The sequence below is a fragment of the Solea solea genome, chromosome 16, assembly GCF_958295425.1.
Source record: "Solea solea chromosome 16, fSolSol10.1, whole genome shotgun sequence".
Lineage (NCBI taxonomy): Eukaryota > Metazoa > Chordata > Actinopteri > Pleuronectiformes > Soleidae > Solea > Solea solea.
This window is the reverse complement of record NC_081149.1, coordinates 10000793-10017316: the sequence shown is the minus strand read 5'-3', so window position 1 is coordinate 10017316 and position 16524 is coordinate 10000793. Positions and strand designations below refer to the sequence as shown.

At 40.9% G+C, this 16524-nt stretch overlaps 1 protein-coding gene and 1 non-coding gene across 3 annotated transcripts; one reads left to right on the top strand and one right to left on the bottom strand.

The window, feature by feature from the left end:
- Positions 1-906: 906 nt before the first annotated feature.
- trnar-ucg (transfer RNA arginine (anticodon UCG)) lies at positions 907-979 on the bottom strand. The gene has a single exon. It is a non-coding gene; the product is annotated as a tRNA-Arg (tRNA).
- Positions 980-2323: 1344 nt separating this feature from the next.
- Positions 2324-15669, top strand: fbxl20 (F-box and leucine-rich repeat protein 20). Of its 2 annotated transcripts, XM_058653961.1 has the most exons (16): positions 2324-2443; positions 2522-2745; positions 6536-6597; positions 7549-7603; positions 7750-7824; positions 7981-8075; positions 8157-8225; positions 8301-8396; positions 9028-9154; positions 9639-9713; positions 10657-10787; positions 11195-11255; positions 11366-11410; positions 11502-11558; positions 11669-11881; positions 12466-15669. In XM_058653961.1, the coding sequence occupies exons 2-16, from the start codon at positions 2704-2706 to the stop codon at positions 12571-12573; spliced, it is 1311 nt and encodes a 436-aa protein (XP_058509944.1). In that variant the 5' UTR covers positions 2324-2443; positions 2522-2703; the 3' UTR covers positions 12574-15669. The 2 variants fall into 2 exon arrangements, with proteins under 2 accessions (XP_058509944.1, XP_058509943.1); XM_058653960.1 differs by having other exon boundaries at positions 2372-2745.
- The last annotated feature ends 855 nt before the right edge of the window (positions 15670-16524 follow it).

The following is a 16524-nucleotide window of genomic DNA, read 5'->3' as shown; positions in this document are numbered from 1 at the left end:
GAAAAGCTGAATAAAGAGAAAGAAAAAAGCATTAGGCTAACAGAAAATGAAATGACATGGCATGTTTTAGGTTTCAACAGGAAAGAAGTGGCAATAGAGTAGATGATATATACTGACGCAAACCAGGCTGGATAACAAGGAGGTAAAACACACGACTGCCTCAGCAAAACAAAAGTTACAATTCAACTGGGAAGCTAAAATAGCATTTATTCTTGGGATTGTTTGCGGTTTTCTTGTAGGTACCCAGCAAACAGGTTGAGTCTGCAGAATATCAAGTGCACCATATACTTCTTCATTGCATTGCAAAGGCAATAGAAAGATAACTTGAATAAAACTGACTCATATTTGTGGATTCATGCAATATTTCTTGTACTCTTCATTGTAATGGAAGGACAAATACCGCATGAATTGGACAAACTATTGTTCTTAAAGGAAATAACTCTGGAAAAACCTAATAACTAAATACAGTGTGACAATAGTTTCATTTGGCTGTTTGGTGAACTGCAATAACAAGCGTATGACGTGTCATCAAAACCTCATTCATGAAAATAAAATCAGTGTGTTTGGTTCTTCTCTTGGATGTCTGACTGTTTGGCAAAGGTTTGTTTCACAAAGGGAAAGTTTCACTGTGCTCACTTAACATCTGTTTTGAGATATGTGAAGTCACAACAGTTCTGGTTCAAATGATGTTGAATATCGAGGCCTTTGCACATTTTATGATAATGGCTTAATTGACAGCAATACAGGAGACTTTCTTGAAATAGAGTAATGCATTCTCTGGAGAGAATATAGGGTCAGGGCAAGTGCCAGGAAAGAAGACGCTCTTGGAAGAATATGACATCTGTGAACAATTATATTAGCTTTAATGTAAGAGTTATTATCTCATTCTGGTTAATTATTAGCTTTTAACCACGAAGGGACTCGAACCCTCAATCTTCTGATCCGAAGTCAGACGCCTTATCCATTAGGCCACGTGGTCATGTTTCCAGTGGTGGGGGCATACATTGAAATATTTTATTTTATTTTATTTTAAATTAACTCTTTTTTAGTTGAAAAAGTATTCTTGTACAACATATAGAAACCAGAGGTATAGAACATATATAGTATATAAACATATAATAAAAAACTGTCTTGAAAGACTTTTGGTTGTTAGATTTAGTGTTTACAAAAACAAGAAATATAGGTTTGCATAAATTTGCACTTATTTATAAAATATTTTGCCAATAAAATCAATAGATTTATTATGAAGAAGCATTTCTGATTTTTACCTCTGATTTCCTAAAAAAAACCCAAAACAATGCAAAATCTTTCAATAGACAAGGATGATTCTGCTGAAGTCTACAGTTTCAGGATGGTTGTCACAAAATGAGCAGCTTAGCATTTGAGCTAGGATCATCGAGATTTTCTTCCAGTTCAGGTCGTTAACAAAGTTATTCCAACATGATGTTATACATGTGGAACAGAAACAACATGCATTTGAAACAGATTTGTATGTATTTGTGTGAAGTGTAGGATTTTAATTGACCCAACAGTTTTTAATCAACTTTATTAGTATACCAAACGGTTTACAAGACATTTTCAATAAACAACATAATTAAAACAGTTGTTCAGAAGAGACAGTAGATAAAGAAAGAAAAGAAAAAGGTCAGAGTTCATATAAATACATTGAAAGCCATACAGTTTCAATAGTTTTAGGAGCTTTCTTAATCTTTCTTATATTTAATTGAAATAGTGTATTGCTTAAATCCGTTATTAAAAGCAGTGAGGTTTGTGGGTTTTTTTACTAGAGAATTTACAACAATGAATGTGAAATTTTGACATCATGATTTACAGATGTATCAAATAAAAACGGACCCAACTGTTGTCATGTGCGTGTTCCCGGTATGACGACGCGGCGTGACGTGTGCAGCCCTGGATGCTGATTGGCTTTGCTGTCCGCCTAAGGCGTGGCCAACCTGAAACAAGGAAGTAGTATCTCCTGCAGCAATAACAACAGGGTTGAGTGAGTTAATAAACAGTTGAAACGGTCAATGTGCAACAAAAACACCAACCTCTGTGATTCTGTGGACGTTTCTATAATCTAAGTTTGCCATGACAAATCATAACAACGCTAATATTATACAGCGTTCATGAAAATAACTCAGTATCATGTATTCATTAGAATCATTTACTTTCCTATCCGAGATAACTTTGCATTACATGAATACATTATAAAGCTACGGAAATGTCAACATCACACGTCTGGTTTATTTATCTTTCAACTCGCGCTTGCGCTGTGAGCTTAAAAGACAGCGTCCTCGATGCATTTAATTAAACCCTTAAAATATACATTATACGTATTGTTTCTATGTGAGTTTGGCTCCATTTCAGTACAGCCAGGTGCTTTTATCCCTGTCGGGCTTTTTGTGTGGATGGATGGAAAGCTGTACAGGGGGCGGAGGAGGTGAGGACAAACCGAGCAGAGGAGAACAGGCTCATTGGTTGGCTGGTGTCTGTAGCTCATAGCCCCATATTTTATCAGGAACTGTCTGGAGCTCTTGTCGTTGGGGTGGAAAACGCAGCGGCACAGCAGCCCCGCGAGCTACCGGGAGAACGGTAGCATGATAGTCGTGGAGGGGAGTCGGCAGGAAAAGGGTCCGTATCCGCACTTTACTGCGCGTACATCGAGTTCATTGAGTCGGTGAGCGCCAGCGAGCGTCCGACATGGGGAAGGAGGTAAATGGTGTCTCCCGGAGCCGGTTTGAGGTAAGTTTGCTCATGATATCAACTGACAGTCATTGACGCACAGTGTAGTTGTTGTTACTAACAGTTGCACGAGCACGTACGTGGTGTGTGTCGCTGTATTCGTTGTTAAAATTGCGTTTATGGTGATGCAGCTTCCGCAGTCAGTGGTGTCTGGGTTTAGGTCAAACGCTTGTTGTTTTGTTCGACAAAGCAGCAGCAGCTCACAGCCGAGGCCTGGCATGTCACTTCTCTGAGGACACCACCCGCTGTATCCCCTCACTTAGCCTCTAGTGCTGTTTGGTACATTAGTTAATTCGTTTTAACAAAAGAAAATGTCTCCTAAAATGTCTGCGTTCCCCTCTGCGCCGTCAAAACAAAGACAATGAGGCTACGCTGGAGCACACCGAGGGCAGCTCTGCACCTCACTGATACACGTTCCAGCAGAAAAACAACGACTCGCTTTTCTCACGAAACTGGTTTTCACAGACGTGTTTATATCTGAACTGGAGTGATTCGTGGGCCACTTGTGTTGGGTTGAGCCGGAGTGCTGTGCGTGTCCGTGGCCGTTGCGGATGTGGGGGCCTCGGGGTTGTGACTGCTGCTACACGCACGCTGTATTAGCACAACTATATCAACAAACAGGCCTCAATCATCTGCCACATATGTAGTAGTAACGACACAACAACTACGCTGCTGGCACAAGGACCACCTGTTCACACACACGCACACACACACGGGCTGCAGTGTGGTGGTGCTGGTTGTTGTTCTGAAGCATTTACCATAAACTTTTGTGTCGCAGCCACGCAAGCGTAGCGGCATATCGTTGGGATCAGAACAAAGCAATAATCATACAGAAACGTTATGCACCACGCCGGTGACATTGGCCCCGTGTCGCCCGGGGTTTAATCCCCCCTCAGCTAGTGTGGGATTTGTGTGTGGTTTTATTTATTTTTAACGGTGCGACAGCTGACGACTCAGAAGATTCAGGCCGTTACCTTCTGGCCCGACAGCTGCGGTGAAGCTGCTGTGAGAAGTTCACGGAAGCTGGGACAACAGAGAACAACCGCTTTTGACTTCAAAGTAAAAGCTCAATATCGTTTTTCATGTTGTTGGGCGATTAATCGAGGTGATTTCTGCTCATTTGCTCACTTACTTATATACATTTGTGCTTCCAGACACTTGATGAATGATCCGATTTTTTCCCTTTCCATAATTAGTTGACAAAGTTTATCCAATTCAATCCAAATTTATTTCTGTAGCACATTTAAAAACAATATCGCATACATAAAACAGACAGGATATGAAAAAATGTAAACTAAAAGCAATATAAAAAATAAAATAAAAAACTGAATGTAAAACCAGTAAGACAATAATATGTTTTTTTTTTTTTTTTTTTAAATAACCAAATCCACCTTTCACATTATTACACAAAATGCAAATGTAAGATGCAGTGTTGTATTATAAATGTTTATTAAAACAAATTAAAATTATTTGTATTATCATTTGTTATTATTAAATCCCCCAAAGTGTTGGACAAAACATGTTTGTCCAACCAAATTTTGTCCTGAGCTCTGTAAGATGCAGATTTGTAACAGATGTCTATTTCCTTTTTATTTTCTTGTTATACTGCCTTTATTGTGTGATCTTTTATTACTTTATCTATTTGAACTATTTATCTATTTCTTTTTACTTTTAAGTCGGCATTTGTTTGGACAGTAAAGAAAGATTCTTATTGCACAGAGAAACGTGTTTTCTTACTGTACACATGACAATAAACTCTTTGAATCCTATGACTAATACATTTATCACACATTAATTGTATAACAGTTGCTGAAATCCGATTACTGAGGATTACTTTTTGCCCATTGAACTGTTCAGTTGCTATTCTACAAGTGAAGCGTTTTACTTTGAAAGTCTTTGGCTACATATTTCCTTTCATGTCCTGTCCGACTTCACTGTTCTGCAGTGGATACTGAACATTGTACACCAGCTCCTAACAAAACACTGTAGCAGTCACGGAGAAGGCAACATTAAAGCCAATTATTTTTATCTTCTGCTTCAACAAACTTTATAGATAGTAATGAGTAATAACTTCTTTATGATTCACACAACCTCTACATTTTGGATACATGTGTGTGTCGATGTGGGAGTTGTTGAAGAGTCTTTTTAAATAGTAAGCAACAAAACAATCTGGTTATTGCGGGCAGCTTTTCTCCTGGGGATTTCATGGAGCTATTGTTTTTTTCTTTACAGATTTGGTGGAAGATAAACTGCACATCTTAGCCCACGTTGGGACTGTATTCAATTTCAACTTAGTTTCAAACAAATCTAAATAATCTCCAGACAGGGTTGGGGTCTTTTCAGGAAATGACAAAAAGAAATATTATGGCACTTTGTTTTGCTGTACAGATATCAGTAGCTGGGATTTACAGCTTATCAAGCATTTTACCTCCAGCTGTAGCTGACCACTAAAGAAAACATAATGCTCGTTTTGATGCTGCATCAGATTTCTTTTGCGTTATATCACAAAAGGGGGACCATTTATGCTTGATGACCATCTGGTTCTTTGAAAATTGTTTGGTGGTGGACAGGGAGCTGTCAGAGTCGATTTAGCCCCAACTACAAATGGAAAAAAAACATTCTCTATTCATTCTCTCAGCTTTTTGCATTACCTGTGATCCCTGCATCGACAGCTGCACACATTTATGGGGAGTTTGTATGTTTAGTCGACTGGAATTTTAAAGATGCAGTCAATAGATTCAACAGGCAAGCCTGACACTTGGTTTTCTTTGAAACTGATGAATACGATTGCCCCAGTGTGCAAGTCCCTTACAATCTAGCAGTTGTGAAAAAAGGGTTTTAGGAGAGACACCCATAATTCAAAATAGCACATCGTTTTCAATATTTCTCTTTTGTCTAAATACAACAATTAAACCTTTAATTTATTCTTGGTGCCGTAAGCAAGTGCACACATAAAGGACTTAAAAAATTCCTTGTTGATTTTGTCACAGATGTTTGTCTCTTGTAAATAACGTGCCTTCCTGCACTTTTTTTTTATTTACACACCAAAGTCCCCACCCCTCAATTACCCTGTCCATGGTTTGGATTTATCTTTTTTAATTCTGTGGGGGAGAAGGATTGTGCCAGATGTTGCTTCATTCTCTTTGCTGTGGCTGAGTGGATGCTCCCCAACAAACATCATTGTCTCAACTGCAGCGTCTTGTATTTAACAGTCTAGCAGAGTACAATTTAGCACAAATTATGGGAACCCTGCAGAGTCCTTAGTAAATGTGTGTGCACGTTTCGGAGTAATAAATGCTAATTTGTTGTGTCTTCTGTTTAGTGGCCTTTGCTGCGGGTGAAAGGCTATAATTTGTGTGCGTGCAGATGTGATTATTTGTGAGGAAATCCATTAGTTGCTTGTAAGGACCGGAGCGATTCGTCTGAAAGTCACAAAAGATAAAAGTGTAACTGAGGTAAAGTTACATACCGATTTAGTGTGTGTGAATAACGCTAAGTAAGGATGGAATGTGAATGCAGAAAGCAGAGGTCATTACAGCTCTGTAGTCAACACCTCAGTTCTATACTGCCATTTTTCTTTAAAACACATAACATCACGTCTCCTGTGCTGCTTTATCTTTTGTCACCATCAGGGTTTTTCAAGGCTTGACATTGAGTCTATCTCGGCTAATGAGATTACTATCATTTATCCTTGCTTACGTGTCGGGGCCGTCCTTGAGTGAGGCGAGTGGATGGACGGGCACTCAGCCATGCTGATATGGAGCTAACATTACTCTCGGCTTTGTTTCAGATGTTCACAAACAGTGACGAGGCAGTAATCAATAAGAAGCTGCCCAAGGAGCTGTTGCTACGGTGAGTGACATTTTGAAATGCAGCTGTTTTTTGTGGGGAAAAAAAAAGAAGTGGCACGCTGAGTGCATCACACTCCCCTCCCTGACTTTGCTCCAACTCATCAGAGCATACACTAGAGCACAACTTGGTTTACACTACTATCCTCCTTGTACAGTCTCACACTTACATGTACACACAAACTGCATGCAAACTAACTTCTTCAGAAACATTGCAACTAAACTAATCATCAAACGGCCAATTTTTCTTCCTTCCCCACCGTTCACTACTCCCCACCCCAGTCCTAAATCTGTATTACAAAATGTTGCTGATAGCTTTCAGACAAAGGCTTAAGAGAACCTGAGCAAACAGAATAAGAAGGCCATAACTCAAGCCTCAGCCTGACCGGCCAAGCTGCCTGTGCTGCGGCTGATGGTTCTCTGCCCTGATTTGTGAGGCTGGCAAGATACACAGCGACCCACAGCATCCTTGCTTTAAACCTATCACAGTTTTTGCTGCATTGTAGGTTCCTGTATTAAGTCCCTGGCTCTGTGCATTAGAAGCCGGAGCTCTCTTTGAATAAACATGTTTATCCTGAAAACTAGGGTTGAAATATTCATTGTTTACAGACCAAGATTGCAATTTGAATTCCTCTCATTTCATTCATCTAATATATGCTGCTTGAAAATGTGATCTATACAGCACAAGTCCTCAGTCTTGCCATGAATATTGACTTCAAATCACAACTACATTATCTGTCAGAAAAATCTTTATCGTTTATTTTCCCCATGTTACCCCTAACCGGGTAAACGCATCTATCCTGCTGGCAATTTTAACTGATTTAGCCACACCCCTGTGCTGTGAGTGGAAGCAGACAAGCAGGGTTGTGGAGTTGAACGGCAGAGTTTGGTGTAAGGAGAAAGTTTGTGGCAGCGGGGGATCAGGCTCTCTAAACCATCCCTGTCTGTCTTCCAGAATCTTCTCCTTTCTGGATGTGGTGACACTCTGTCGCTGTGCCCAGGTCTCACGGGTGAGTCTGTGTTCACAAAGTGTGTGTGTATATTTGTGTTTGGTATTTTGTAGTGTGCGCATGTTCCGTTGGTCTATACCGTAAGTTTGGGGAAACGACAACAAAAAGGTGATGCTAAATGTCTCTTTCTGCCCTCTCGCTTTCAGTCGTGGAATGTTTTGGCTTTGGACGGCAGCAACTGGCAACGGATTGACCTCTTTGACTTTCAGAGGGACATTGAGGTGAGCACGCCTGATCCTACCATCCATCCATCTCACTCTTTACTCACAATTTAAGTCTCTGTGTACCTTAACTTTATGCTCCATGATTAATCAAATCTCTGTAAATTGAGGTGTAGCAACGCACACAGCAGGCTGAGTGGATTGTTTTTGTTGCAGGGCCGGGTGGTGGAGAACATCTCCAAGAGATGTGGCGGGTTTCTTCGGAAGCTGAGCCTGCGAGGATGTCTGGGTGTGGGTGACAGTGCCCTGAGGTGGGTTTGGCAAGGTCTTATCTTAACATTCTTTCTGACAGTCATCAAATTAATGTTTTTTTTTGTTTTTTTTTACTTTAGGACATTTTCACAGAACTGCAGGAATATTGAGTTGCTCAGTCTGAATGGCTGCACCAAGATCACTGACAGGTGTGTGTCTACCGAGTGCTGATGAATCGTGATGCAGTTTCTCATTTTTAAAACACTGTCTTTTCTCCTCTGCAGCACGTGTAATAGTCTGAGTAAGTTCTGTCCAAAGCTGAAGCACCTGGATCTTGCCTCCTGTACCTCAATCACCAACCTGTCACTCAAGGCTCTCAGGTGTGTAGGTTCACCACTGTGACGTATGTTCCTATTATAGTTCAGTGGCCTCAGACTGATCGCTTCCCTTGACGTTACAATATGGTAAGGGAAGTTGCTGGTATTGCCACACCACTAAAGGGGATGTAGGTTTAGAGAGAGACAGAGTTTAAGGTTTCAACCCTTTCTTACATTGCCTGGGATTATTACGTACGTTTGTCCTTTTGTTAGCAACTTCCTGTCTACAGTTGTTGACTTAACCATCGCCCAAGTATGTTCCCATTAAATGAATATAAGAATCTACTCACTGATGGCGTCGCACAATAATAATTTTAAAGAAAAAACCTTATAATGGGCAAAAATCTCAGTCAAAACTCATCGGATTCTAACAAAATTTGGTATGTGTATGCAGGACCAGACAATCTAATCCCACACTAATTGCTGATCCAGATTACAGATTTGGCAGCAATTTAAATTTAGCATTCAGATGCATGTATCTCAGCAACATCATAATAGATCAGGATTAATTCTGTCATGCTTTTGAAAGATGGTTATAAGCAGGTGAAGGTCTATACAGCTCCAGAAAGTTCTCTGGAAGTGGAGTTTGCTCTTGTGATTTACCTGTGAATTTCTTTTCCCCCCCATCTTTCAGTGAGGGCTGTCCCCTGCTTGAGCAGCTCAACATCTCTTGGTGTGATCAGATCACCAAGGATGGCATCCAGGCCCTTGTGCGCTCCTGTCCTGGACTCAAGGGCCTTTTTCTAAAAGGTTGCACACAGGTATGGCTGGAAATGTAAAACCAGAGCCCGAAGATGCAAACATGTTTATTATGAATTTGACAAATTGTGAGGCCGATTTTGTCATGGTGGATAACACAAGCCTGATCATCAAGGTCTTTTTTAGAAAGAATTGATGCACTGCACAAACTCTAACCACAAACATAAAATACATGACCCAACATGAACTACACGACTTCCTGTTTTGCAGCACACATTTCTGAGGAAAGACGTAACACTCACAGTTTACAACAAATGTAAAAGCTTTAGTTCTATCCTGCTTTATTCACAGTCACTGTGAACCTTGTATTTCTTTGAATATGTCACAAATCATTCATTTAATCGCTAAAGAAAATCAGGACATGCAGTATTCGCTCTGAGGTTTTAACTCAGCTTCATGGTTATTGCAATACAATAGTGAGTGTACTGTGTAGTTCTGTGAATTCACATGACTGCAGTCTTTCCTCTGATTTCATTTCTTTCACAGCTAGAAGATGAGGCTTTGAAACATATTGGGGCCCATTGTCCAGAGCTTGTCACACTCAACTTGCAGACATGTTCAGTAAGTACAGTTGTCGGTGCTAGAAGACAACATTAACTGTCAGTGTTTCAATGCTCTGTTAAAAGAAGTTAAATTTTATAGAACACAGCTCGGTGGAGCAGGTTATGGTCACCAAGTACACGTTGTGGACTCAAATAGCCAGTGGTCTGTGAAGCCTGCTCAACCAATCCATATATGTTTGTCGACGAAAGTCTTTCCATAACCCTTTAATTACCTAAATCTCAAAATGTCTGTCTGGACTTTTTGCTTATTTTAACCATAAAAGTTAAACCAGAAAATCTCCTGTGACTATTTTTCTAGAATAACTTTCAATATCAGTTATTTACAATTTACTACATGTTAGACGAGTATATTAATAATTTAAAAAACAATATAGTTGTACACAAACCCCAGGTTCTGCATGTTAAATTTGAAATGTGAGCAGTGTAAAACATATTGAAAGTAATACTTGTTTGAGTTTTGTTTCAATGTCCAAAAACAGGCCAAAAATTATGTACAGGCGTTACAGGCTTCCTGCAACACTGTGAGTGAAATAACCGTAATAAGCACACGTTAGCTTTGACGTGCAACGTCTCAGCTTTCAGAAACCGTTGGCATTTTTCCAATAGCACAAACCGTCACGTATCTACGGTGATGCAAAGTGCGCTTGCGCAAACGTGTCGTCTGCGATACGTTAGGTCTTAAAGGGTTAAAGGGTTAAAGCTGTAGTGTGTGATTTTTACATAGTAATTAATGTCTTACATTCAAACCATTGTCAAATGAGTTCACACAATATTGATTTAGCCTCTCCGCTCCACACAACTCTTTGTGTTCCTCAACTTAGCAGTTTGTTTTGTGTCTGTGGTGATGGATTTTCATCAGGAGTGATGGAGGCATAGTGGGAAGTATAACATGGTGGCCCTCTGCCTACATAAAGATGACTGTGTTGTCTTCCCGTGAGCAGCAGATCACAGACGAGGGCCTGATCACAATTTGCAGAGGTTGTCACCGCCTGCAGTCTCTGTGTGTGTCCGGTTGTGCCAACATCACAGATGCCATCCTTCACGCACTGGGACAGAACTGCCCCCGCCTCAGGTAAAAGTTGACACATAAACACACACATTCCAGCTATGACTTTATATTTTTTTTTTTAGTTAATTCCTAGACTCATCAAGACATCCGACTAAGCTGCTTTGTTTTAAAAAGCAAGTAACCACCATGAACAGAATTGATTTTACTTTAGAATGAAGTAGATTTTTTTTTTGTGTAAATCTTAGACTAAAGAGCAAAATGTGCATTTTAAGATTCTTGCCGTTAATATAGAGGCAGTAGTGGAAATCATAAATGAATCAAAGAAATAAATTGACCTCTCTGCAGTAGAGATATTTCAAGTCTCGATTTAATTAAATTAAAGCACAGTCTAGACTCTGTGCTCAGAGAGTGACTTACTATAAGTGATGCAGCCATTTTGCAACTCTCTACTTCTGCTTTTCTCCTTCCAGAATATTAGAAGTAGCCCGCTGCTCTCAGCTAACAGATGTGGGTTTCACTACATTAGCAAGGGTGAGTATGGTTTCTGTTTTTGTTGCATTCCTAAACACACACACACAGATTCAAATATTTAAAGTCCATTAAACTTCATGCAGTTTTCCCTTTTTTTGTCTCTGTTACAGAATTGTCATGAACTTGAGAAAATGGATTTGGAAGAATGTGTGCAGGTGAGTACAGAACCACAATGAACCCGTGTTTCCACTGTTGTTGCATGTAGTCTGCAGTTATGACACGTGTTGCTTTTCAACTTTACGCCAGATCACAGATGGGACGCTCATCCAGCTGTCGATCCACTGCCCTCGTTTGCAAGTCCTAGTGAGTGTGTGCCTGTCACTTCCACACATTTTTAACCCCTTGTGGCCTTTCACATGGAAGCTTGCTGAGTAATAGAGCCCCTGCTCTGGTATCATTATGTGTTACCATAGAGTCTATCACACTGTGAGCTGATCACCGACGATGGTATCAGACATCTCGGCAGCGGCCCCTGTGCTCATGATCGGCTGGAGGTGATCGAGCTGGACAACTGCCCCCTGATCACAGACGCGTCACTGGAGCACCTGAAGACCTGCCACAGTCTGGATCGCATTGAGCTCTATGACTGCCAGCAGATCACCCGCGCTGGCATCAAGAGACTAAGGGTGAGTTGTGTGGGCTAATGGCAGTGAGCAAGCTGTGATTCATACGGATTCATACGGAGTCATACTGTAAACACCGTTTGTCTCAAGTGAGTTCAACTTGAGAACGTATATAATCTAAATAGTTTCCTCACTAATCATAGATGTTTACTGGATGCACAATCTTTGAGACCTTTTATTCTAAGGTACAAGGGTTACTATCTGAGTTGAAGTCATCTGTTAAACTTTATTATTTAATTTACTTCATCGCTGAGAGTTGGGATTGATCCTCTCTCGCTGAGATGTCATATATTCAATCTTTCTTCTTTTTTTTTTCTCCCCTGAATCAAACTCCAATGTTTGAGTCACGACTTCTCCCACACACCAAAAAATCAAAACAAATTCTACTTGAGCAGCAACTCTCCTCAGTGGCTTATATTGCCATATAAATCATACATGTCAGAAACTTTACTGTGTCAACTTTAAGTGTCAAAGTTTACGACGTTCGGTCATTTATGTGTCGTAGCCACTGCCTAATGCAGGTTTCCCATAATGTGTGTGAACCACTAATGCATTCCCATCTGTTTTTCTTCTCCTTTTCACCGCAGACCCATCTTCCGAACATCAAAGTGCATGCATACTTTGCTCCCGTCACTCCGCCTCCCTCCGTCGGGGGCAGCCGTCAGAGGTTTTGCCGCTGCTGTGTCCTGCTATGATGTAAAGACAACAACCCCTGTCCTCGTTCCCCCTACAAGCTCCCCACAGCCCGTCACTTGACCCTTGAACCTACTGTCCTCCCAACTGCCGACCCCAAGTCATAGACTACATGCTGGTGTGTCCCCCTTTTGGAGCTGCAGAGAGAGGGAGAGAGCCAAACAACGCCACAGGGTCTTGGGTAATTTTTCCCAAAACATTCCTGACTCTCCCAAACACACGCACGCACGCACGCACACACAAAACAACAGCCTTTTACACAAGCCGATATACAAACACCTTTACACACAGATTAACTCTTAGACGAATGTTGGAACATTCCTGGGCTGTGTTCAGTGGACAAACCAGTATTACCATGATTATGTAAAAATCTAATATGCTCACCATCACCATCAAGTCAACTTAAACAGAATTGTTACATGACAAGATCTTTAAATGGAAAAAAAAAAGATTGTCCAGTGTTGACAAGCAGCCAGACTCTTCACTTCTTTAGCACTTTGAGAGAATTCACAAAAGAAAAAAGAAAAAGGCTGAAAGAGCCCATTTAACCTCTCACGCACACTTCCCCCCGTGTGTTGAAGGTCACTTAACTGCTACCTCTGGTTGGGAACTGCACTCGAGTAAGATCTGTGTAAGACTGTTAATTTCAAGAAGTCGCAGCCCCCCCCTCCCACCACCACCACCAATAAAGCAGCTGAAAGCCTGTCTTGTGATTTAAAAAAGAAAAAGAAAAAAAAAAGAATATTTGCAGCTATTTGCACTTACAGTAAAGCAATGATGAGACACTTTAAAAAAAAAAAAAAAGAAAGAAAGATGTTAATCTCTCGACAACACACATGTACAAGTCTTCATTTGAATGCATCCACTGAGCTTGCTACACCTGCACCCTCACCTCTCTCTGTGTTACAATCAGACGCTTCAATGTACCGAGGGGGAAAAAAATAAGACAAACTGGGGACTCATAAGTGGGGATTCGAGAAGATGCCAAATGTTGCATGTAACACCTCTAGTTTTTTTTAAATCAAATTGTACATATACGAGGACTGAGTCCTAGAGTCGAAGCCAGCTACCCAACAGACAGCAATGACATGAGATTGGACAGGGATTGCTGTCGACGGATCTTTCTGAGGAAACTATGGAAAAGCTTGTACGTGTGAGAATGTGCTGGAGCTTTGCAGAGCAGAACGTTCTCAATCTGGAGTTTGACGAAAGAACCGACGCTGGTTGATGAAAGCTCTTTTGACGAAATAGAAGAGAGAGAGGAAAAAAAAGACATCACTACAGGAATCCATGCTGTCGGACCAGGACAATGGAAAGAAAAAGCCAACTGAAAACAATCAGAATTATGTCTATTTTCATCAAGTTTGATTTCATTTAGTTAGCTCTTGTTTTTTTTTTCACATCTGCGACGGTTTACCGACGACGAGGACGTAGTGAACCACGCGCAGCGTTGAGATGACATGCCCTGGCATCGGTGTGGCAGCAGCAGCAGCAACTCCTCAACTCCCATGAGGCCTTGCAGGCTACAGAGTGACAAGCATGTGACGTCCTGCCACCTTTGACCTCCCCACTGTCTGTCTGGAAATGGTAGTGTTGCCGTTGGAGGTGACGGCGAGATCAGATCGGACAAGTCACTGCAAGAGGAAGTCGACTGAATCCTGAGCGCACAATTCTGTCCCGCTGACACCAGAGGGCTATAATGGACTTCAGCCCTCACCCTATGAAGTATTGAAGCCTTTTTCTTATGGAATATTTTCCTCCTGCACTTGCACCTGCTTTATTCTGTCTCTGTTCTTCCCATTTCTTTGTTAGCGTCTTTTACTGCGTTTTTTTTCCCCTTCTGACGACCTCTGGATCTTTTCTTCTTCTTTCTTTGCATTTCTGTTTTTGGTGTGGTTTGGATTGCGCCTGCTTTTGTGTTTGAAGTCATGAGTTCAGTGTCTCCGAGTTGAGTTTTGAACCCTCTACCAGTTCCCGGTTTGTGTTTTTATCAAGAGTTTATTGTTACTAAATGTCCGAGCGGGAGGGGAGGGGGCGTGGGCGGGGGTGGGTGAGTGTTGGCACCAGTGCAATTGTAATAAATGTTAAATGTGAGTTGGATATTTTTATGTAGATTGAGGAGGAGGTGATGACATGTATGTATGTGTGATGTAGGTTACACTTTCTTGAATGCTTCCTCGAGATGGCTGATCAGGCAGTGTGTGTGCCACTTTCACAGAAACACTTCTTTTTTATTTCTCTCTCCCATAAGTGTGCGTTCCTCTTCTTTTTAATTCTCAAGGCTTGCTTTGCCAAAGCCACCCTTAAATAATGCACCAAGCCCAAAATACTAAAAGCAAGGTAGACCAGTGTGGAATGTGGATCACCCTGAAATGTCCCTGTTCTGGTTTTAAGACGACAGAAAAAAAAAAAAAACAAGACTTACAGATTCTCTTAAGTCTGCGATTTAACGGCCTGGACAATACAAACGGAGATGAATCCAGTGTAATCTGGATTACACTGGAAGCCTGATCTGCTTTGTTTGAATGGGGGTTTACGGTTTGGATTGACAGCAAAGCATTAAAATGGTGAAGGTATCTCGCGTACTCCATCTTTGTGCTTTGGTGTTAAGACACTTAACCTGGGAAAGAAGCCGTTGGAGCTCACAACATACGGTTTGAATGGATTACAGGTCGTAACGCTCAAACTGCTTCTGAGGCTTTTATTTGTTAAAATAAGGAGGAGGGGGAGGAGGGACGGGGGGGGAGGTCGTCGGCCTCTTTGTGGTACAAAACACTATAGGCTCTACAAAGCAAGACGCCAGATTTATTCTCCCTCACATTATCAAACACCTCTGTGTCTTTCAGTCACACGTTCACCAGTTTACACGCGGGTCGAGCTCCTCTGCTGTGGATCGAGAGGGCAATGAATGAATCTACAAGTGTGTGTGTTTGTGGTAAATATGACGGCAGAAAAAGAAATTTGACAATGACTGTAGTTCATAATTACTGTAAATCTTTTTCCTTTTTTTTTCTTTTCTCCTTTCTCTCTTTTTTTTTACAATTAACCGATTATAAATGAATATGTACGTATGAATAAATATATACCTATATTATTAAGACTTGTCAAGTTTTCTCTGGTGTTGAACTTGATCCTGTCTTATCCTTGTTGCAGCAGTAGATGGCAGCAAAGTGCTGGTTGTGTCGTGACTGGAGGTTAAATCAGCTACTCATTGAGTGAAGTTGATTTTTCCTTTCATTTCTAGATGGAAAAAAAAAAAGTTTAAAACAGTAATTTACTGCATGTTTTTCTGAAAACACAGAAAAATACCTTTTATTTATGAACAGTATTGTTCATGTTTGTTTTTAGGTTGTTATCGGTCAATGGTTTTCTCTTTTATAGCAAAAATAAAACACACAACTTACCTTATTTTTGTCAGATATTAAACCTAAAATTAGTCTTCTGTCCCATGACACTACAAAAATGGTTAAAAGATTGGCAATTTTTCACATATAGTTCATGAATATGAATACTGAACCAGCTCCTGTCTGCTGTAATCATTCCTCCTGTTCACACTGCCCCAATTAAACATCAGTTTCTAACTGATGTGAAAAACCCACAAGCTTAATTTGTCTTGAATTGAAGATTTTGAGATACTTCAAATGAATGTCAACCTAAAAAAAACACCCCAACACATATGACACTCTGCCCTTTAGTCCTCTCAGTACAAAGCCTTTACCAGGTGTGCGTCTGCAGTTGAAGAAATGACACTGCTCTGGTTTAAGACACGTAGTTGAGTCTTTGGCTGTGCTTGCTTACGCACACACTGTGTCTGAAGTGGAAACACAGATGGACAAGGAGTATCAATTTATAGGAGTGGAAAGAACAGCAGCTCTGGCCCCGTGGCTGCACCATGACGACCACTGTCACGGCTGGGATCCGTCTTCTGCCGCGTGGGACTCGTTCGGTCCCTC